Below are 22,687 nucleotides of genomic sequence, written 5' to 3' on the forward strand. Positions count from 1 at the left end.
TCCTCACATAGTCACATTATATTTCCTTTAGTTATTTTGTTTCCTTAACAATTTATTCTACTATTTTTTATTTCTTTTTTTTTGTTTGTGAATTCATCTTACATTCTTTTTCAAAACAATTATTCTAGTTAGTTGCATTAAATTAAATGAACTTTAAATTTGTTTAAATATAGATATATATAATATATAAATAAAAATATTTATACAATAATATTAAATATAAATATATTAATTAATTTTTTCGCCCCCACTCAGAATATATTCTAGATCCGCCAGTCTGTTTGCATCTTTTCTTTTGTTGTCGACGACTAAATGAATAAAAACGCGAGTGGACTATTAACTTGGATCACACGACAGCAATAATAATTTGCTTTTTTAATATAAATTATTATTGGTTTCCACGACTATTTGTCAGGTGAACATTAAAATTTTCAACACATATCTTATATGTACTTCGTAATTGTTAAATCTTTAATGTAATCATCACCATAAAAATCAAACAATTTCTAGATAGCATCACTCACAGTTAATTAATTTACATATACTCTCGAACAATCAGTGGTGAAGGCAGTAAAAAGATTAATATGTATCAGTGGCACACAAATGACCTACATGCTTTGATGATTTATACACTGTAAGTGGTTGCTCAATCAAGACAAAAATAACACAATCAAACACATGCATATCAGAAATTTTTTGAAACATCTTCCGAGCTACACAAAGACGGCAAGATGGCGACAAACGCTCTCAACTCTTCTTGCTACAAACGCCGTGCGCCATCGTGTTGCTCCGGTCCGGCAAGCTTGCTGGTGCCGGAGGCCCTTTCTCCTCTCCTCTTTGCTCTTCTCCCTTGTCTCTTCCATGGTTTCCTTGCTCAGATCTGTGAGTGGGTCAAAGGTGGTCATCGGCGTTCCAGTCTAGATCTTGGTGCACGGAGGCCAGATCCGGTGGTTATCTTACTTGCTTGGAGTGATGGCGAAGTCTGGGAGAGGTGAGGTGGTGAAGAGTCGGCTTTTAGGGTTTGTGACGGCGGAGCGAGTTTTTCAGATCTACGGACTGCCGCTCTTCTCCTCCGTCTGAGTTTGAGGCAATGTGTCGGAGGTCTCTCTTCTCCTGTTGTTCAGAGTCGCAGTCGTGGTGGCTGTCTCTGTTTCTCCAGCAAGTTGGGTCGGTGTTTGCGGTTTGTTCTTGGCCTCTGTCCTTGGCGTCTTGGAGAGGTTCTTCTTCCGCTTCCGGCCAGGAAAGTCACTGTTGGTCTCATCCTTCAAATGGTGGCGCCACCAGAGAGTGGTAGGTTTCGCGTGTCTCCTCCTTCTCATCCGGTTTCAAGCGTGTGGACTGTGGGCTGGTGCTGTCTCTTGACGTCGTCTATGGCGTTGTTGACAGTCCCTTTCATGTCGACGCTTTCCTTGCTCTGCTCTGGCATTGTTCTTGCTCGTGCTTGGATCCCAATCTCTCTCTGATTTGTTCTCTCGGAGGCCTTCGCGTGATTCAGGTCGCTTGAGAAGCTGTGGAACCGAGTCCCGGTTCTCGGTCTCGGCGTTTGGCAAGTTCTCTTCGTCGCTTGCGGTGGTCAGCAGGTTCCAAAGAAACTTGAAGGCTTCAGACGTTACGCCATGATTTCGCAGTGCTGCGGCTTGTTTATTGACTAGCTGCAGTAGTTATGGCTTTTTCTACAGCTTATAGGTTTTGATTTGAGCTCTTTGCAAGGACGCCTATATCTCGGCCCGTCTTGTCCTTGTTTGTGTCGAGTCGGGGTGCTCGTACACGTTAAGATCGGTGCTTTGAATGTTCAAGGATTTTGCTGGGTTCGTGTCTTAGAGCGTCGTCGGTTTTCGCTGGGTTCGTGCTGAGGATAAGTGTCGTCAGTCTCTGCTGGGTTCGTGCTGAGAGTATGCTTCGGTCTTGCTCAAAGCGTCGTCGGGAGACTAGGGTTCGTACTTTGAAGCGTCGTCGGAAAACTAGGGTTCGTGTTCTATGGCGTCGTCGGATTTCCTAACCGGTTGTAGATCATGTTTTTAGCATTAAGACTTGTAGTTTTAATCCTAATGGTTGTCCTTTAAGATTTTTTCACTTTTTTTGGATCTTAAAGAACTTGTATCCTTTTATTTTCATTAATGAACATTTACAGTTTAGCAAAAAAAAAAAAAAAAAAAAAGCGGCAAAATCACCACCATCTGTCCGGTTACGGTATCCTAACCTACAATTTTGTTTTTGACAATATTTTCACTACATTTTTGGTCCGTAAAGGCCCAAAAACACTTACACCTAATGGCTAATCACAAATTAGATAAATAGAAAAACAGAAATATCTTACAAAATTAGAATTATAATCATTATTTGAAAATAAATAACACATAAATAAACTTCACCGCGTAAACGACTATGTTAAGCAACTAATAAACAACACCAACCGCAAAAAAAGCACAATTCATAACACACCTCAACCCTACTACAATTCAAATCTTTGAAAATCAATGACCACAGGAAAAAAAAAACAAACTTTACAAACATGGTATCACATGCATTCACTGAGAGAGCAACAATGTCCACTACCCTGCGCTTGTGCGGAGGCTCAGCCACTAGTAACAGATAATGATTTGCCAAATTAATAGAGTTGAGTATATTTATATTTAGATTAATAAAACTCTATTAGAATAGGTCCAAAACTTAATGACAACTTTTCTATAGTAGATAAAAAGTAAGACTCTATTTTAATAGAGTAGATAGGTTTTTTGGGTTAATCATGCTCTAAAGTCGTTTACGATGGGTGCATCAACGTCAATAGTTATTGCAAAATAACAAATAGAATAGATAACTTATATCGGACATTCCTTTAATAATCAACAAGAGCTTGATCATTACAAGAAAATAAACCACGCAACCATTTTCTTAAAGACCTTATTAATTAAGGAGCAACTAAGAAACTTAAGCTTTTGTACAAGTGAGTTGAACAAAGAACTTAGCCTCTTTTTTGCAGTGACTTGTACCAAACATCTCGTCCGACACCTTAAACACACACTGGTGTTTTCCAAGACAATTCTGCATAAATTATATTTTACATTAATGTTCATTGCGATATTTACTGTTCACTGATCCACAACATATATCGTTAATTTTGCTAACCTTTTTGGCGACTTCCATAGTAGTTTTTGCACCGCAGTTTCCGTGTCTATAATGTTCACACTTACCCGAAGGATTTCCATAATCAGCAAAATTGATCCTTGTAAAAACTTCTTTAGATTTTTTGCAAGAAATCATCCATGGAATTTCCATATTAGATTCTGTACACATAATATATTTGTCGCCCATGTCTGTGCCCCATTCAGTGGAAGTACTTTGAGATTCAAAGAAACTGTCGGTTTTGTTGCCGCTTGTATCATTAGAAATACTCATATTGGAAGCTAAACCAAACACAGAGGAATAAGATAGAACTAGAAGCAAGATGTAGCCTCGACGACAGCTATGTGTAGTATCCATTTTGTTGTCTTCGTAATCAAAAGTAAAAAAAATGTATTAAGCACTACTTATGAAAGTAGTTATATATAGTTTAACTTGGAACAAAACTAAGTTTTGTTCTTCAACTTGGATTAATTTGCAACGGGAAATTCGTGTGTTGGTGTGGCCATGCAGATTTCTCTCAGTTTACCGCTCTATTTTCAATTCTCTTTTTTTTTTCTTTGTTTTTGGGGGTGGGGAATAACATTCCTTTTGACTTTTCCACGATGACTTAGTAATAGATTTTTTATTTTGGGTGAAAAAATATATTAGGTCCATTTAAAATTTATAAAATCACATTTAAAACGCATATATGTTTATTGAAAGCCAAAATATTTAAATTAAAGTTTTATTCTAGAAACTAGCTTAAGTAATGTTTTAATTCAAATAATATCATCTACTTATAGATATAATCCAAATGTCAACCCTAATTTTGGCAATTTTGCACTTTCTAGTCTGGGTTGGTGAAAATCATAAATTTTAGAATTTTTGTGAGATTAAAGTTTTGTGAAGTGTGGTAACAAAATGATCATTTGTACTACAGGTTTTGTGCTCTAGAACCACATACAGTATAACACATGCACATGATGAGGTACATAACAAAAAATAATCAATGAAGGTGAGCTCTTAACCTTATAATCTTTTCTTTTATATTAATGTAAAGGTATTCCAAGCCTATGTAAGAATCCAAAGTAATCTTTAAATAGAGATGGAACTCATGGATAGACTCTCTATTCATCACACAATTCAACTTGGTACACAAATAATAGTTAACTAGCTAAATTAACTAAACAACAAAACAATCAATAACAATGTAAAATAACAACCAAAGGCTTGGCCAAGCTTTAGATGCCAATATATTGAGATTATGAAGAGGTTGGAAAAATTTGAGTGATGGAGGTTGCAAAAAGAAGAAAGATCTTCCAATAGAGGAGCCTTCCTCATCGCTCAAAGTGTGATCAAAGGTGGCTATTCTCAGTCTTATGTAGCTGCTGGTGCTCTTTTTTGGCTTCTCCATCTCTTTCAGTATGAGGAATGCCTTTCTTCTATGGGTTTCGCCTCGTAGTGGTGGTAGGCAAGGTGGTTTTTTGGTAAGATCAAGACTGGTTTTATTTGATCTTTTGTTTGGGTTATTTTTGGGGTTTTCTACGAGCAGTTTGTTCAAATGGTTGTATGTGATGTTTTAATAGGTGGTTTGTTGTTTCTGTTGTAAATTTAACTCCTTTGCTCGTTTGAGCTTAAAATAAAATCAATAGACGAAAAAAAAAAAACAATTATGAACGTATGGTAATGAAATTAAGTTTTCTGAAAATAAAAAGACCATATACTATTACAAAAATTTGGATAAGCTAATTTTTGTTAAACAAAATCAAAATCTTGTTTCTCTTGAAAACAGGAGCTGTGAACAAAGATTACTCGGATCATGAGTATTGCTAAAGTTAGTTGTCGCAAGATGAGTTGGAAAGCTACGTCGAAAGTAAGTTCAAAAAAAAAAAAAAAAAAAGCTACGTCGAAAGTAAACATTCATATATTGTGTTGGATATTGACACTTATATTTACTTATATTAAACTATAAAAATACAAGTAATCAGTTTACAAAAAAAAGTAAAAATACAAGTAATCGAATTCATTCATAACAAAACACTGAAACAAAACTACTCGTTTGTGTGAAGATTGTATCGAGCTCTCTTAACTTTCCTGATTAAATTGGTACACATAGTAATAATTTTAATTGGAGTCTGTGATTTAACAATTTTAATTTTCATTGGAGTCTGTGATTTAACAATTTGAATTAGTATTGTTGTTGTTATTATTTTATAACCGACCCCAACTACTTGCTTATACGTTAAGTCAAAAGGCGCCGTTGCATGAAGAGATCACGTGGCATGGTTCCTGAGTTCAGCTATCTTCTCAGATACGTGTCGCCGCACAAGGCTACTTGTAAGATAAAAATGGCAAAAAATGAAATCAGTAAACTACACGTGGCAGTTATAAATCTACGGAGAGCATTGCATGGCATCTCAATAGAACCAAGCTGCTTGCTATAAAACCAACGAAGCAGCTCTAACTAGATAATTAACCAGACAAATAAATTGAAAGAAAATCAAGCATTCATCATAAGCTTTCTTGTGTATCAAGCAAGAAAAAAAACCAAACAAATCATGGCGTCAGGACAACGAGAGGCAGAGAAAGAAGCCAAGGCTGAGAGAGCCGAGGCCGCGGCGAGGCTTGCGGCTGACGACTTGAGAGACGTCAACGAAGGAGGTGTAACGTATAAGGTGACTGAGAAGACAACAACTGAGCATCCTTCGGCGGTGGTGGAGGAAACTGAAAGACCCGGGATTATAGGCTCGGTGATGAAGGCGGTGCAGGGAACTAAAGATGCGGTGATTGGTAAAAGCCACGATGCGGCAGAGTCGACGAAAGAGGGAGCCGAGGTTGCATCGGGGAAGGCAGGGGAGGTGAAAGACGCCACCGGAGAAAAGGCCGGAGAGGTTACAGATAGGACTGCCAATAAGACAAAGGAGACAGCAGATTACACTGCTGAGAAGGCGAAAGAGGCTAAGGACAAGACAGCTGAGCAGGTGGGCGAGTATAAAGACTACACCGCAGAGAAGGCTAAAGAGGCCAAGGATAGAACAGCTGAGAAGACAAAGGAAAGTGCGGATTACACCGCAGATAAAGCAAAGGAAGCAAAAGACAAGACGGCTGAGAAGGTGGGCGAGTATAAAGACTACACCGCAGATAAGGCGAGAGAGGCGGCTGAGAAGGTAGGCGAGTATAAAGACTACACTGCCGAGAAGGCTAAAGAAGCCAAAGATAAAACAGCTGAGAAGACAAAGGAAACAGCGGGTTACACGGCAGATAAGGCAAAAGAAGCAAAAGATAAGACGGCTGAGAAATTGGGCGAGTATAAGGACTATACGGCGGAGAAGGCAACAGAAGGTAAAGATGCGGGAGTGAGCAAGATTGGTGAATTGAAGGATAGTGCTGTGGATACGGCGAAGAGGGCCATGGGATTCTTGTCGGGCAAGACAGAGGAAACAAAACAAAAAACTGTTGAGACTAAAGAAACCGCCAAGGTAATTAGCTTAGCTCTTGCTATGTCCAAGATATATACTAAAAAAATATTTTGGTGTTGATTAATAGGAGAAAATGAACGAGGCAGGAGAAGAAGCTAGGCGTAAAATGGAAGAGATGAGACTTGAGGGTAAAGAACTTGAAGAAGAGGCTTCTAAGAAGACCCAAGAGAGAACCGAATCAGCCGCTGATAAAGCTCGTGAGACTAAAGACTCAGTCTCTCAAAGGTATGGAGATTGCAAGGGTCTTAATATGTAGTTGTGGAAGCCTTCATTTTTTTTAATTGTTTTGTAGAGGTGAAGAAGGGAGAGGGACGATAATGGGTGCGTTAGGGAACATGACGGGAGCGATAAAGAGCAAGCTGACAGGTACAACACCCTCTGGTGATGATGTTGGCTCGGGGAAGACGACTGTGACAGTTGACGTAGTAGAAGACACGAGGCCTGGACAAGTTGCGACGAAGCTGAAAGCAGCAGATCAGATGACTGGTCAAACTTTTAACGACGTTGGAGAGATGGATGAAGAGGATAGGAAGGTTAATGTCACGGTGGGAGATAAAGGGAAGCTGTAATAAAACAAAACATGAAGAAAAGCTCTGCGGTTTATAACTTTATGCTTTGAACTTAGTTTTTTTTCTTCTCCGTGTTCTCTCAATGTCTTTCAGTCTTGGTATGTAATAATAAACAGCTTTTGTTTCTTAGAAGTACACAAACGATATATCACGCTGCACATATGAACTAGTCTGTAAAACAAGCTTGAGGTGGTTCTGGCTTAAAGCTCTCACTAGCACAAAGGCAATCGGAGAGAGGAGCATTTGGTCATCCCCGGTTTGGATTCTGAGGAGGATATGGCAACGTTTCTCATTTTAAGAACCACAGCTTCTTGCTCCTCGGTCTCTCAGCTTTGCTTCAGGTTCTTATCTCGAGTGGTAATAAGAGAAGGTTCTATAGAGCGTGGACCACAACTGATCCAGGGATGTAAAAGACACTCGGACAAAGTTGGTCGTTTCTCAGAGACGAAATCAAGTATTGTAACAAGAAAATCAGTCGAGTCATTTGCATCTTGCTCAGTGAACTCGTCCTTCTGGGTAAGGACTTTGTTCATGGGCCAGAAGCGCAGCAGTCTTCTGATGTGTCGATGATCAATAACCATGTCTGTTGAACAAATCTCTTGAAGATAGAAATAAGTGTTGGAGTTTAGAAGGCAATGGTTGAAGTACATCTCCAGTGGCAAGGTCGACAAGTTTACACTTGAGGTCAGCAGATGCCACATGGTACCTTCTACCTCCTTGCTTCACTAGTTCACTTTCTCGCTGCCATCAAACCAAATTACGTTACGGACAGAAGTAGAAGGACACTCCTTCAACTTCCTTCACCTTTCTATGAACATCTTTCTTTTGATTCTTGACGAAATCTCCATTAGAGTTATAACTGTTTTCTCCTTGCCACTAGGGAGAACAAGAGTCGTAGGATTTTTAGAAGGATCAGTCGTCAAAAATAACAATACATTCTTAGGTTTTAGATCAGTATGTATAATAGAAAGCTCTCTATACAAGTAGTTCAAACCAACCAACATGTGATAACAAATCTCCTTAACCATATGAATAGGCAAGTCTATGCAGTATAATGATGAGCACTCTTTTGCACCTTTAAAGCCACATATCTCTGTAGCATTAAGAGAAAGGCAACCAAAGCGTTTACATGTGATAAAGTAACTGACAACGGTAGTTTCGTCTAACTAACATAACATTAGATAAAACAGAAACCGAACCGTGTCCATGTAAGGATGCTAGCTTAGAGTGAGAGAGAAGTGCGCATGAGAGGATTGAGTGTCCCAGCTGGCGAGCCAGACGGAAAAGGCCCTAACCAGGCATGGGAGCTTTATCGGTGTGTGCAGACGATGGAGCTTAGCTACTTCTTCATCTATCTCAACATGGGCGGATCTACGGTGTCCAAGGAGGAGGCAGCTGCCCCCACAAACCACTACAGTTTAGTTTATGTACATGATAGTTATTAAAGATTCTTCAGCTCAGGTGGTAAAATACTTCATTTTGCCCCCACTGGTCTTCTGCTCGAATCTCCATCTGCCTCTTTAAGTGGTTTTTAATTATATTATGACTTTCCTTTTCTAATTTTATTTCTTTCTCGTTTACCTGTCATACCATTTTTTTCCTCACATAGTCACGTTATATTTCCTTTAGTTATTTTGTTTCCTTAACAATTTATTCTACTATTTTCTATTTCATTTTTGTAAATCTAGGTAAAGATATGCAAAAGTTGTTGTTATTCACTTGTGTTTCACGTACATATATATCAAACTCTACACCGACACTTCGGTTAGATAACTACAAAGATCTTCCCGTTAATATCTCCCAAGTATATCTAAACATATTCATCCTTATCCCCAATACTCCCCCTCAAGTTAGGAATATGAAAATTTCTTACTCCCAACTTGAACAATAACGCTTCAAACTGCACTCTACCAAGCGCCTTAGTCAGCACATCGGCGACTTGCTCAGTTGTTCTGACATGAACTGTCTCAATGATACCTTCCTGCAACGCGTCTCTGACTTGATGACAATCCGACTCGATATGTTTTGTTCTTTCGTGAAACAATGGATTCGCGGCAATATAAATAACAGACTTGCTATCACAAAACAGCTTCGAAGGCTTCAGTTGCTTCCCACCCAAGTCAATCAGCAACCGGCGTAGCCACTTGATTTCTCTTGTTGCCTGTGCCATCGATCGGTATTCTGCTTCTGCCGATGAATGCGACACCACCTTCTGTTTCTTTGTCTTCCAAGACACAGGTGAATCTCCTACCAATGCCACATATGCACTCAACGACCTTCTTGTAACTGGACACGCTGACCAGTCGGCGTCACAATATACCGATAGGCTAAGATCACCTCCAGACTGCAGCAAAATCCCTTGACCAGCAGTCCCTTTGAGATACCTCACCACTCTTAATGCTGCATCCCACTGCTTCTCTCTAGGCGCCTTCATGAACTGTGAGAGAATGTGAACCGGATACGATATGTCTGGTCTAGTAATTGACAGATAGATCAATCTTCCCACCAGCCTTCTATATTTTTCAGCATCAGTGATGAACCCACTCGTATCTAACGCGAGTTTGTGATGTTGTTCCATCGGAGTCGCCACTGGCTTTGAGCCTAGTAACCCAACATCGGCTATTAAGTCCAACGCATATTTACGTTGTGATAACATGAACCCTTCTTCTCCTCTTCCAACTTCTATCCCAAGGAAATACTTTAACTTCCCCAAATCCTTCATATGAAAGCACTTGCTCAAGTACTCTTTAAACTTTGTAACCACCTTTATATCATTGCCGCACACGAGTAAATCATCGACATATATCAACACTCTGAGCTCCACTCCTTTGCTTGAATAGATGAATAGGGAGTAATCAGCTCGTGAGGTTTTAAAACCATACCTTTTCAGGGCATCAGTTAACTTAGAGTACCAACACCTAGGAGCCTGTCTTAATCCATAGACCGACTTGTGTAGTCTACACACTTTGTTAGGATCTGAAGCTTGAAAACCCTGCGGAAGCTTCATGTATACTTCTTCCTTCAGATCACCATGTAGAAAGGCGTTGTGCACGTCCATCTGATGCACGATCCACCCCTTCCCTGCTACTACACGCAACAAACTTCTCACTGTTGTCATCTTTGCAACCGGTGCAAATGTTTCCTTGAAGTCTCTCCCCTTTTTCTGCCTGTTCCCCAGAGCCACCAAGCGAGATTTTGGTCTCTCCAAAGTACCATCGGAATTATACTTAAGCTTGTATACCCACATATTCCCTATGGCTTTCTTCCCTGGTGGCAAATCCACTATGCTGAAGGTTTTGTTTTCCTCGAACGCCACCATCTCCTTCTTCATTGAATTTCTCCAAATTTCATGCTGCATTGCTTCTTTGAAACTTCGCGGCTCTCTTTCATTTGTTATAGCCGCCAAGAATGCTTTGTGATCTGGAGAGAAATATTCATCAGAAATGTAATTTGCAAGAGGGTAGGGTGTTTTACCTTGGACTGTTATCGAAGACTCTGATGTGGTTGCTGAAGCAGGAAGAACGTGATGGGAATTCTTCAAGTGCTGAGTGTGGGAACCGAAATTCGCACTGTCGATTTCCGTTTAAATAAGGAAACTAGGAAAACCCTAATTTCCCAGAGGTCCCGGATCTCTGCGAGAGCCAACGACAAGTGATCGAATATATGCGGAAATCATGAAAAGATAACAAACGAGTTTAGAGAAAACAGTAGATCTTATTTCGAGTCCGCGTAAGAGCGTTGCGATCATTACAAGAGAATACAAGGGCTTTGTCCGCAGGGGCCGTCAGCGAGTTACCTAGTTCTAGCAAAATAAAACCCTAATCCTAGTTGAGTCGCAGCTCGATAACAAAGGACGAAAAAGATATCTAAAAGGCTTAGATTGATTTCGGACTGAACCTTGTTAAAGGCTGCCTACGTACCCCTTTCGAGGATCAAGCCGAACATAGTTCAATTGATAGAGCTGGACAAGAGATCGAACTGCCTGGGCTAGTTCGTCTAGTAATTGAGTGCCAGTCATAGAAACCGAACTTGTCGAGAATAAGCCTAAAGTTTCTAAGTGCAGAGAATTCCGAATCTAAAAAGTTCTCCCCCTTGCTCCTCGCCTAGGACTCCTTATATACTAGCTCCAAGGTCGGTTTACGCTTTTACTCTTCTGCTCTTAAGCCGTCATAGCATAAAAATGGAGATATTCCATTTTTCCCGATCTTCACAATTATCTTCAAAACTTCCGTATTTATCCGCGGAAACTTGACATTTATCCTTCCTTGTAGACCAAGCGTAAACCAGGCTGTGGTTTACGGGCTTTTGATTAGGAAAATCGTAGGATGGGCCTCGAGTCGTGTTTTAGGTCCCTTTGAGCCGTCTTCCGACTCGACACGTTTACTACGAGTTTTCCGCGGTTTCTAATCCGCGAAGTTTGATCGATGAATTAGAATGGCGGGAAACATGGACTGAGCTTGCTACGGTCTTCGGGAGATAGCATTCGAAGGTTTTGACGAGAATGCAAGAACTGGTGTCGTATTGACGTTCGGAAAGGTTCAATCGCTACACAGCGACCGAACTTTGGCTCGAGCCCGGTCGCTTTGTAGCGACCGAGCGGGACGAGCGCTCGGTCGCTACGTAGCGACCGAGCTTGGCTGAGCTCGGTCGCTACGTAGCGACCGAGCGGGACGATCGCTCGGTCGCTACGTAGCGACCGAGCTTTGGCTCGAGCTCGGTCGCTACGTAGCGACCGAGCGGGACGATCGCTCGGTCGCTACGTAGCGACCGAGCTTTGGCTCGAGCTCGGTCGCTACGTAGCGACCGAACTTTGGCTCGAGCCCGGTCGCTTCGTAGCGACCGAGCGGGACGATCGCTCGGTCGCTACGTAGCGACCGAGCTTTGGCTCGAGCTCGGTCGCTACGTAGCGACCGAGCGGGACGATCGCTCGGTCGCTACGTAGCGACCGAGCTTTGGCTCGAGCTCGGTCGCTACGTAGCGACCGAGCGGGACGATCGCTCGGTCGCTACGTAGCGACCGAGCTTTGGCTCGAGCTCGGTCGCTACGTAGCGACCGAGCGGGACGATCGCTCGGTCGCTACGTAGCGACCGAGCTTGGGACGATCGCTCGGTCGCTACGTAGCGACCGAGCTTGGCTCGGGCTCGGTCGCTACGTAGCGACCGAGCGAGACGGATGCTCGGTCGCTACGTAGCGACCGAGCTTGGCTCGAGCTCGGTCGCTACGTAGCGACCGAGCTGTGTGCATGCTTGGTTGCCGCGTATCGATCGAGCTTGGCTTGTCCGCGGTCTGATTTCCATACTCGAGCTTGTCCGCGGCCGATTTGGATACATGTCCGTTGCCTTCGGACAATCGGTATTTAGTGGTTCGATTGAGATTTGGACGATATTTTACTGCAAGGCTGTTCGTAAAGATATCTTTACGAAGATTACTTTTCGTAAAAACGGTTATGCTGATTTTTACGGACTTTCAGACATTGATTCCGTCGTGACCGATTTTGACCCCAACAGTTAGCCCCCCAGCTCGTTAGAATCATGAGCTTCTAGCGTGAGGTTCTAGCGAGTGGCTTGGCAAGTTAGGCAAGGTAGGTGAGTTAGGCGGAATTAATGGTTGAAAAGGTCTGTGGTAAGTGATCTTCTCGCTCTCCTAAAAGTAGAAAACGCGATAAGATTGGGGCTGCGCCTTATGACGGCTGCCTACGTACCCTTGTTGAAGGGATCAAGCCTTTCGTAGTTCATCTTGGAGTTAAGGTTCTTATGACTAGTTTTCCAGTAGGACCTTTATGGTCTAGTTTTTATGTAGCGGTTATAAGGCGTGTTGCTGCCGATGGCATTTTGTATGGGTGTAGAGGGAAGACTACGAGTTGTCGTCTCGTAATCTAACTCTGTGTGAATTGCCATATCCATAATCTGTTTCGAGAGTTTTCCGCAGTGTGTAAACTTGCGGGATTTTCTGAAGACGTTCGAATATTGGCAAAGAGACAAATTTTGGGATCTCGTATCAGGGTGTTTGATACTATGCCTAGAGATGTTAGAGACCAGTGCGCTGGGTTTAGGGCAAGACCTAGGTTTACTCCTGGTTTTAGAGGGTGCGATGACTAATTCGACTTACGTATCCCGTTTCAGTTTCATCCTGATTCCATACCGATTTAAAGTCCGCGATAGGTTCTCGGCTTATACGACTTGTATGGTTGGAATCGAGCATCTCTCCGGAGACCGGAAGTGCTGGACCAAAATTTCGGATTTCTTTTATAGCGCTATTATCCTTGTGTCGGATGTAAGAGAGTCATCTTCTACGAGATGGCTAAGTCTGTTTAGGACGTTAAGAGTTTGTTGTGATCAGCAACAAACTTAATGGTAAAAATTACTATTTTGAGTCTTCGCGAAGAATATGTTTTGAGAAGATGTTAGTGCGTATGACTGTCTGGTCTTCCATGAAGGTGTTTTTATCGAGGAAGGAAATTTCGTCGAAGAACTAATCTTCAGGCGTCCGCGACGTCTCGCGATGCTGAAGATTTGTTATTCTTTCGTATGCCACGTTTCGTGCTTGAAATGTTCGCGGGCTTTGAAGATATTTCGCGATGTTGCGAGGGTTTAGTATTAGCCCTGTGTTTGAGAAACATTCTGGTTTGACTAAGAATGTTCGCAGCCAAAAATTGTTGTTCCTGTTCGGATGCTAATAGTTTTGTTTGCGATCGAGGAATTATGACTGAGGTGTCGTGTAAATTTGTCCATGGGAACAAGTGTTTTCCTTCATGGTGCTTTGTGAAGAGTTGGCCTTCCGAGATGTATTTCGTGCATTTTTTAGGATGTTTCGTATAGCTCTAGAAGCTTTGTTACGAATTTTTCCTTACATGCCGCGTATTGTGGTTAAAACGTTGCGGGCTTAAAGTGAATTGTGGAGCGTATTGAACTTGGTCAATTTTCGAAAAGTTTAGATTTTCCGTTAACCGTTTGGTTGTTAGGACTTAGTTTCGTTATGAAGAATTTATCATATGATTTCCGATTGTGGGCTATACGATAATTTATCATATCATATAACCGATTTTACGAAGGTCGTAAATCAGTGATATGTATACATATGTCAAAGTAGCATTGTTTCTGCGGGTTCTACGAGAAACGTTCCCGCTGTGATTTTGATCTTAGGTGAAGGTTGCTTGGCGTTACCCATGGAGTATTACCGAAGTTTATTTCAATACGATCTAGTCGCGGAACGTTTTTCATAGGTTTTTCGAGAGGATTCTCATGACACATTTGTTTCTTGAAAGAATTGGTCAACCAGAAGTGGATCTAGCTAACCATCGGGAGGAAAGTGCTTCTTTTAATGTGCACGATGCTACATATATTCTCGAGTTTTCTTCGTCGCAAATGTTTTCGATACTTTTCCGTGACTTACTTGGTACAACGGAAACTGAAAGAAATGCTTTGGTGATTGAAGATTTCTCGCCGCTAAGTTTAAAACGAAACTGGCTTTCTGAAGCCGGAAAAGGCTTCAATACTTTGGCTAATCGTCGAGTTTCAGTTTGATATTGGTACAAGTTTTCTGTACGCATGATTGCGACAAGAAATGATGTATAGTTTTTGAGATTATGTTCATGATCGTCTGGATATGTTGCTAGCGTTTAGACGAATATTAAGATTGTCGTTTGCCTATTCTTGACGATTTGCAGAAGTTTTTTGAAGTTTGGGAGTATACGAGTATAGTATACGTACCTACTCCCCCTTTTTTTTTTTACGAAAGAAAAACGGTTGAACCGATACTTTGAAGGGTTGTGTACGTTTCCTCTCCTGATGTTTGGAATGATCGATAATTCGGGACGATTTATAGACGACGCTTGGACTGTGATTTGGTTGTTTCCACGTTGACGACTTGGGATATGTCGGTTCCGAGAAAATTGCCAGAAACGAATCGGTTTTAAGACGACGTTCATGTCTCTAACTTTTTCTCTCTTTAGGAAGCGAGCTTGATATGCGTGGCGATCATTTCTCGACTTTCGGAGAGTTTAGATCGGTTTGCAAGATTTGGATGAACAATTATGGGACAATATATCGAGACAGGAAAAATCGCTTAAAACTTAGTTCGCTAGACTATCCGCCTAGGTTTTACGTTCCCTAAAGTTCTATGGCAGCCTCAAAGTAATTTCCTACGAAAATTCCAAGTCTGATTTCAAAAATTTCAAGTCGGAAATACCTTAGTTCTCTCGAAGATGCAGTTTTGTCCCTTCTCAGTTTTGCGTGCTCATTTCCGTTTCCTATTCTCGTGTATGTTCGCCATTTCCGATATTGGTGTTTACCCTTTGAAACTTGACATTTATCTTCCGAACTTGACTGTTATCTTCTCCTTAGATAAGACGTCGATTTTTGTAAAAAGGTCCAACGTAATCGTATAGTTAAGGCGGCTAAGGTGTTAAGTTAACCATTGCCGTTTTATACGATTAATCTGAATCCATGCGAGAAAATAGGTCTTTGCGGTTTTTTTTTTTTATATCGTAAAGTCTCAATGGTAACTTCAATCGAGGCGAAACAAGAGACGTTTCGATCGAGATTCGAAAGTGAACGCAAAGATGGAGGTAGGGTGAGCAGAAACAAGCCAAGGAGTTTAGGATGAGGTTTACTTGTTTTTGTCGTAAAATCTCAACGGAAACTCCGATTGAGACGAAACCAAAAGCGTTTCGATGAGAATTCAAAGGAGAACGCAAAGGAGGACCCCTTTGAGGCCTGACAGGTTGCTATAGCGAGTGAGGATGTCATCTCGGTCGCTATAGCGAGTGGAAGGGAGCCGAGACGAGTCCCACTTGTTTTCGTCGTAAAATCTCAACGGAAACTCCGATTGAAACGAAACGAAAAGCATTTTGAAGAGGATTCAAAGGAGAACGCAAAGGAAGAACCCTTTGAGGACTTACAGGTCGCTACGTAGCGACTGACAGTCTGACAGGTCGCTACGTAGCGAATGGAAGCAAGCCAAGAAGCGTCCTACTTGTTTTCGTCGTAAAATCTCAACGGAAACTCCGATTGAGACGAAACAAAAAGCATTTCGAAGAGGATTCAAAGGAGAACGCAAAGGAAGAACCCTTGAGGACTTACAGGTCGCTACGTAGCGACTGACAGTCTGACAGGTCGCTAAGTAGCGAATGGAAGCAAGCCGAGAAGCGTCCTACTTGTTTTCGTCGTAAAATCTCAACGGAAACTCCGATTGAGACGAAACGAAAAGCGTTTCGACGAGGATTCAAAAGACAACCCAAAGGAGGACCTTTCTGAGGCCTTACAGGTCGCTACGTAGCGACTGACAGTCTGACAGGTCGCTACGTAGCGAGTGGAAGCAAGCCGAGACGAGTCCCACTTGTTTTCGTCGTAAAATCTCAACGGAAACTCCGATTGAGACGAAACGAAAAGCGTTTCGACGAGGATTCAAAAGAGAACCCAAAGAAGGACCTTTCTGAGGCCTTACAGGTCGCTACGTAGCGACTGACAGTCTGACAGGTCGCTACGTAGCGAGTGGAAGCAAGCCGAGACGAGTCCCACTTGTTTTCGTCGTAAAATCTCAACGGAAACTCCGATTGAGACGAAACGAAAAGCGTTTCGACGAGGATTCAAAAGAGAACCCAAAGAAGGACCTTTCTGAGGCCTTACAGGTCGCTACGTAGCGACTGACAGTCTGACAGGTCGCTACGTAGCGAGTGGAAGCAAGCCGAGAAGAATCCCACTTGTGTTCGTCGTAAAATCTCAACGGAAACTCCGATTGAGACGAAACGAAAAGCGTTTCGACGAGGATTCAAAAGAGAACCCAAAGAAGGACCTTTCTGAGGCCTTACAGGTCGCTACGTAGCGACTGACAGTCTGACAGGTCGCTACGTAGCGAGTGGAAGCAAGCCGAGAAGATTCCCACTTGTGTTCGTCGTAAAATCTCAACGGAAACTCCGATTGAGACGAAACGAAAAGCGTTTCGACGAGGATTCAAAAGAGAACCCAAAGGAGGACCTTTCTGAGGCCTTACAGGTCGCTATGTAGCGAGTGGAGAGTTGGCTTGAGCTCGGTCACTACGTAGCGACCGAGCAGTGTGCGTGCTCGGTCGCTACGTAGCGACCGAGCAGTGTGCGTGCTCGGTCGCTACGTAGCGACCGAGCAGCGTGTGTGCTCGGTCGCTACGTAGCGACCGAGCAGCGTGCATGCTCGGTCGCTACGTAGCGACCGAGCCGTGTGAGTGCTCGGTCGCTACGTAGCGACCGAGCAGAGCGTGTGCGTGCTCGGTCGCTACGTAGCGACCGAGCAGTGTGCGTGCTCGGTCGCTACGTAGCGACCGAGCTGTGTAATCGTTTTGTTGTGTTTCCTTTTTCCGCGATTAACGTAGGGGTTTTTCAGCGGTTTTTTTTGGGAGAACAAGTTTTTCCTTCCGAAATGTTTTCGGAAAACGTGTTTTGGTAAAACCCTTATGCATCGAGATTTGTTTACGGGGTTTTGATAAGATTTATCGTTTCCCTTCTTGTTTACAGGGAGGAATCGCGAGCTTGTTTTAGTGCTCTTCCTGTGGCGGAAGGTCGCGACTAAGTTTTCGATTTTGTTGAAAACTACGGCGTTTGCGTAAGCGTTGGCCATAGGAGCAGTCAGTGCTGCGAGTTTGTCTTTCATATATCCAAACATCGTTTCGATCAAGCGTTTTGTGGCCATGAGTAAGAGTAATCCGTAACCCCCCCTCCTTCTAGCGCCAAACTGTGGGAACCGAAATTCGCACTGTCGATTTCCGTTTAAATAAGGAAACTAGGAAAACCCTAATTTCCCAGAGGTCCCGGATCTCTGCGAGAGCCAACGACAAGTGATCGAATATATGCGGAAATCATGAAAAGATAACAAACGAGTTTAGAGAAAACAGTAGATCTTATTTCGAGTCCGCGTAAGAGCGTTGCGATCATTACAAGAGAATACAAGGGCTTTGTCCGCAGGGGCCGTCAGCGAGTTACCTAGTTCTAGCAAAATAAAACCCTAATCCTAGTTGAGTCGCAGCTCGATAACAAAGGACGAAAAAGATATCTAAAAGGCTTAGATTGATTTCGGACTGAACCTTGTTAAAGGCTGCCTACGTACCCCTTTCGAGGATCAAGCCGAACGTAGTTCAATTGATAGAGCTGGACAAGAGATCGAACTGCCTGGGCGAGTTCGTCTAGTAATTGAGTGCCAGTCATAGAAACCGAACTTGTCGAGAATAAGCCTAAAGTTTCTAAGTGCAGAGAATTCCGAATCTAAAAAGTTCTCCCCCTTGCTCCTCGCCTAGGACTCCTTATATACTAGCTCCAAGGTCGGTTTACGCTTTTACTCTTCTGCCCTTAAGCCGTCATAGCATAAAAATGGAGATATTCCATTTTTCCCGATCTTCACAATTATCTTCAAAACTTCCGTATTTATCCGCGGAAACTTGACATTTATCCTTCCTTGTAGACCAAGCGTAAACCAGGCTGTGGTTTACGGGCTTTTGATTAGGAAAATCGTAGGATGGGCCTCGAGTCGTGTTTTAGGTCCCTTTGGGCCGTCTTCCGACTCGACACGTTTACTACGAGTTTTCCGCGGTTTCTAATCCGCGAAGTTTGATCGATGAATTAGAATGGCGGGAAACATGGACTGAGCTTGCTACGGTCTTCGGGAGATAGCATTCGAAGGTTTTGACGAGAATGCAAGAACTGGTGTCGTATTGACGTTCGGAAAGGTTCAATCGCTACACAGCGACCGAACTTTGGCTCGAGCCCGGTCGCTTCGTAGCGACCGAGCGGGACGAGCGCTCGGTCGCTACGTAGCGACCGAGCTTGGCTGAGCTCGGTCGCTACGTAGCGACCGAGCGGGACGATCGCTCGGTCGCTACGTAGCGACCGAGCTTTGGCTCGAGCTCGGTCGCTACGTAGCGACCGAACTTTGGCTCGAGCCCGGTCGCTTCGTAGCGACCGAGCGGGACGAGCGCTCGGTCGCTACGTAGCGACCGAGCTTTGGCTCGAGCTCGGTCGCTACGTAGCGACCGAGCGGGACGATCGCTCGGTCGCTACGTAGCGACCGAGCTTTGGCTCGAGCTCGGTCGCTACGTAGCGACCGAGCGGGACGATCGCTCGGTCGCTACGTAGCGACCGAGCTTTGGCTCGAGCTCGGTCGCTACGTAGCGACCGAGCGATCGTCCCGCTCGGTCGCTACGTAGCGACCGAGCTTTGGCTCGAGCTCGGTCGCTACGTAGCGACCGAGCGGGACGATCGCTCGGTCGCTACGTAGCGACCGAGCGGGACGATCGCTCGGTCGCTACGTAGCGACCAAGCTTGGCTCGGGCTCGGTCGCTACGTAGCGACCGAGCGAGACGGATGCTCGGTCGCTACGTAGCGACCGAGCTTGGCTCGAGCTCGGTCGCTACGTAGCGACCGAGCTGTGTGCATGCTTGGTTGCCGCGTATCGATCGAGCTTAGCTTGTCCGCGGTCTGATTTCCATACTCGAGCTTGTCCGCGGCCGATTTGGATACATGTCCGTTGCCTTCGGACAATCGGTATTTAGTGGTTCGATTGAGATTTGGACGATATTTTACTGCAAGGCTGTTCGTAAAGATATCTTTATGAAGATTACTTTTCGTAAAAACGGTTATGCTGATTTTTACGAACTTTCAGACATTGATTCCGTCGTGACCGATTTTGACCCCAACACTGAGCATTGTAACTGATGTAGTCCCGTAGCTTTACTGAGGGTACCTTTTCTCTGCAACCTCTTCCCATCTCTGTTACCTCCTCTGTTTCTACAATCACTCCACTCTCACTACTCTTCTCCTCGACTCTTCCTTCCTCACACTGTCCTTCTTTATCACTTCCAACCATCTCAGACTCCTTCTCTGTTTCCGTAACTCCCACGACAGGTACCGTGTTTGTCACTCTATCTTCAGTTGTCGCATCATTTACTTGCGACCCACCCCTATCATCTTCTGCAACGACATCTACCACCCAATCATCATCAGGTGTTCCTGTCAACTCTCTCAATTGCACAGTATCGGTGTGCTTTTCAACATAAGGAAACACATCCTCACAAAAGCTTACGTCCCTTGATACTATAAACTCATTTGTATCCAAATCATAAACCCTCCAGGCTTTCTTTCCAAATGGATATCCAACAAACACACATCGTCTGCTCCTCTCTCCCAGCTTGTCCTTGTCCCGATCTCTTCTATGAACATAACATAATGAGCCGAACACTCTCAGTGACCCATACGACGGCTTAGCTCCGAACAGTATCTCATAAGGAGAACTTCCTTTCAGTACCTGCGACGGCGTCATATTGATCACATGAGTGGCTGTCGAGATGGCCTCCCCCCAAAACTTCACTGGCATCTTCGACTGGAATAACAAGGCTCTTGCTACATTCAAGATATGCCTATGTTTTCTTTCCACACGACCGTTCTGTTGCGGAGTGTCTACACATGAGGTCTGAAGCACAATCCCCTTGTCCTGAAAGAACCCACTCATACACATAAACTCAGAACCGTTATCGCTACGTACTTTCTGAACCTTTTTATCAAACTGTGTTTCTGCATAGGCACAAAACCGTTCAATAACTTTCTTCACTTCTGATTTAGCTAGCAGAAGATAGGTCCAAACGGCTCTAGAAAAGTCATCCACTACCGTTAGAAAGTACACCGCTCCACAGGATACAGGCACACGGTAAGGACCCCAAACATCTACATGTATAAGCTCAAAACACTTCTCTGTTTTATTAATACTAAGATTGAAAACATCTCTTGTTTGCTTAGCTCTAAAACACACGTCACAAGGACTAGAGCTAGCCTTATTCATAACACCAGAAAGCTCATGTAAAGAATCAAAAACACCAAAAGCTGGATGTCCGAGACGTTTATGCCACAACAGCCGATCACCACTGCCATCTGCTCTGTTTGCTTGCGCGCCCCTTACATCCTTAAAGTAGTACACCCCACCACGTTCCTCACCGGCTCCAATCAGAGTCTTCGAAGAACGGTCCTGCAAAACACAAATCGTATCGGTGAATAACGCAAAGCAATTACTGTGCTTTAACAATTTCGATACAGATATCAAAGTGCAGTCAAGATTAGGCACAAAGAGCACGTCTTTGAGTGAAATACTCTCTGTGAGTATCATATCTCCCATCTGTATAGAGGTCGAAGTTCCTCCATCTGCGAACCCCACTACACACGGTGGAGTGTTCCTCACATTCACAAGTTCTCTCACATCACCAGTCATATGATGTGAGGCACCGGAGTCAATGATCACATCTCCAAGTATCTTACCAGACAGTTTCTCTGATTGCGAAGACCTGCTCCCATCATTCAAGATTTGAGTAATAGCCTTCCATTATTCCGGTGTGAGATCAGCAGCACCGCCACCATACGAACTCGTAGCTTGTGCTGTATGCGCAGTTCCACGGCCTCCACCTCTTCCGTTAGATCCACCGCGGCCTCTGCCTGAACCTCTTCCACGTCTCTATTGCATCCACTCTGGATAGCCAATGATCTGCCAACAATTACTTTTGTCATGTCCAGTCTTCCCGCAGTTAGGACACACTCTATCTCTAGCTCTGTTCCCAAAACCAGAGCCATTGCTGTCGATTCTCCCACCTGCATCTCGTCCTTCTTTCGTTTCTCTTTCACTCACCAATTCTCTTCGAGCGGCAAAACCAACAGCTTCTTGTGCTACTATCTCTCTGGATTTTGCTGAACTTAGTCGAGCTTCTTCTCTGATTACCTTGGCATACACTCTTCCTAGGTCAGGTAACTCGTCAGACTCAATTATGGCTGTGACCACATTCCCAAATCTCGACTCATCCAACCCCATGATGAACTGATGCACACGTTCATCTTCTCTCTCCTTCTCGTAGATCGCAGCTGCAGAACAACTACACGCAGGAGGTGGTTTATAAGTTTGTAACTCCTCCCACATCACTGCCAAGCGACCATAGTAATCAATCACCGGCTGCCCGTTCTGTCTGCAAGAAGTCAGTTGCTCCATCAACTGATGAATACGGACTTTGTTTCCCACTTCAAACCTCTTCTTCAAATTCTCCCACAACTTATGAGCCTCGGTTATGAAAGTCACCGTTGACCTCACTCTCGGTTCTATGGATGATCTAATCCAACCGACTATCAACGAGTTTACACTTAACCATGACTCCAGATCAGGACTGTCTTCAGCTGGTTTTGGTAGAGTCCCATCTATGAACCCATTCTTCTTCTTTGCCCTCAGTGCATTCATCATCTCCATGGCCCATTCATTGTAATTGTCTCCCTTAAGTTGAACGGACGTGATGAGCGCACCAGGATTGTCTGAACTGAACAGCGAGTATGGTGAAACCTTCATCACCTCACCTTGTTTTACTATCAATTGCTTTGACTCGTCCCCATCTGCCATTGTTAATCGACACCTTGCTCAAGACGTTATGAACAATTCGATTATTCAGATCTCTGCTCTGATACAATGTAAATCTAGGTAAAGATATGCAAAAGTTGTTGTTATTCACTTGTGTTTCACGTACATATATATCAAACTCTACACCGACACTTCG

The 22,687-nt window shown here is 43.6% G+C and overlaps 1 protein-coding gene and 1 long non-coding RNA gene across 2 annotated transcripts; one reads left to right on the forward strand and one right to left on the reverse strand.

Annotated features, from left to right (window-relative positions):
- Positions 1-1,150: 1,150 nt before the first annotated feature.
- Positions 1,151-5,365, reverse strand: LOC106400549. Its single transcript, XR_007339183.1, has 2 exons — positions 3,127-5,365; positions 1,151-3,042 (listed from the first exon to the last, which is right to left on the reverse strand). It is a non-coding gene; the product is annotated as an uncharacterized LOC106400549 (long non-coding RNA).
- A 190-nt stretch (positions 5,366-5,555) lies between these two features.
- LOC106399842 (late embryogenesis abundant protein At3g53040-like) lies at positions 5,556-7,276 on the forward strand. Its single transcript, XM_013840292.3, has 3 exons — positions 5,556-6,581; positions 6,649-6,806; positions 6,874-7,276. Exons 1-3 carry the CDS (start codon positions 5,661-5,663, stop codon positions 7,148-7,150), a joined length of 1,356 nt encoding a protein of 451 aa, XP_013695746.2. The 5' UTR covers positions 5,556-5,660; the 3' UTR covers positions 7,151-7,276.
- The last annotated feature ends 15,411 nt before the right edge of the window (positions 7,277-22,687 follow it).

Source organism: Brassica napus, chromosome A4 (genome assembly GCF_020379485.1).
Source record: "Brassica napus cultivar Da-Ae chromosome A4, Da-Ae, whole genome shotgun sequence".
NCBI lineage: Eukaryota > Viridiplantae > Streptophyta > Magnoliopsida > Brassicales > Brassicaceae > Brassica > Brassica napus.

Bases quoted from the DNA above. Each gene is read 5' to 3' on its own strand.
- LOC106399842 (XM_013840292.3), top strand. From the start codon at position 5,661: ATGGCGTCAGGACAACGAGAGGCAGAGAAAGAAGCCAAGGCTGAGAGA. The intron at 6,582-6,648 runs GTAATTAGCTTA...GTTGATTAATAG, and splicing joins AGACTAAAGAAACCGCCAAG to GAGAAAATGAACGAGGCAGG. The intron at 6,807-6,873 runs GTATGGAGATTG...ATTGTTTTGTAG, and splicing joins AAAGACTCAGTCTCTCAAAG to AGGTGAAGAAGGGAGAGGGA.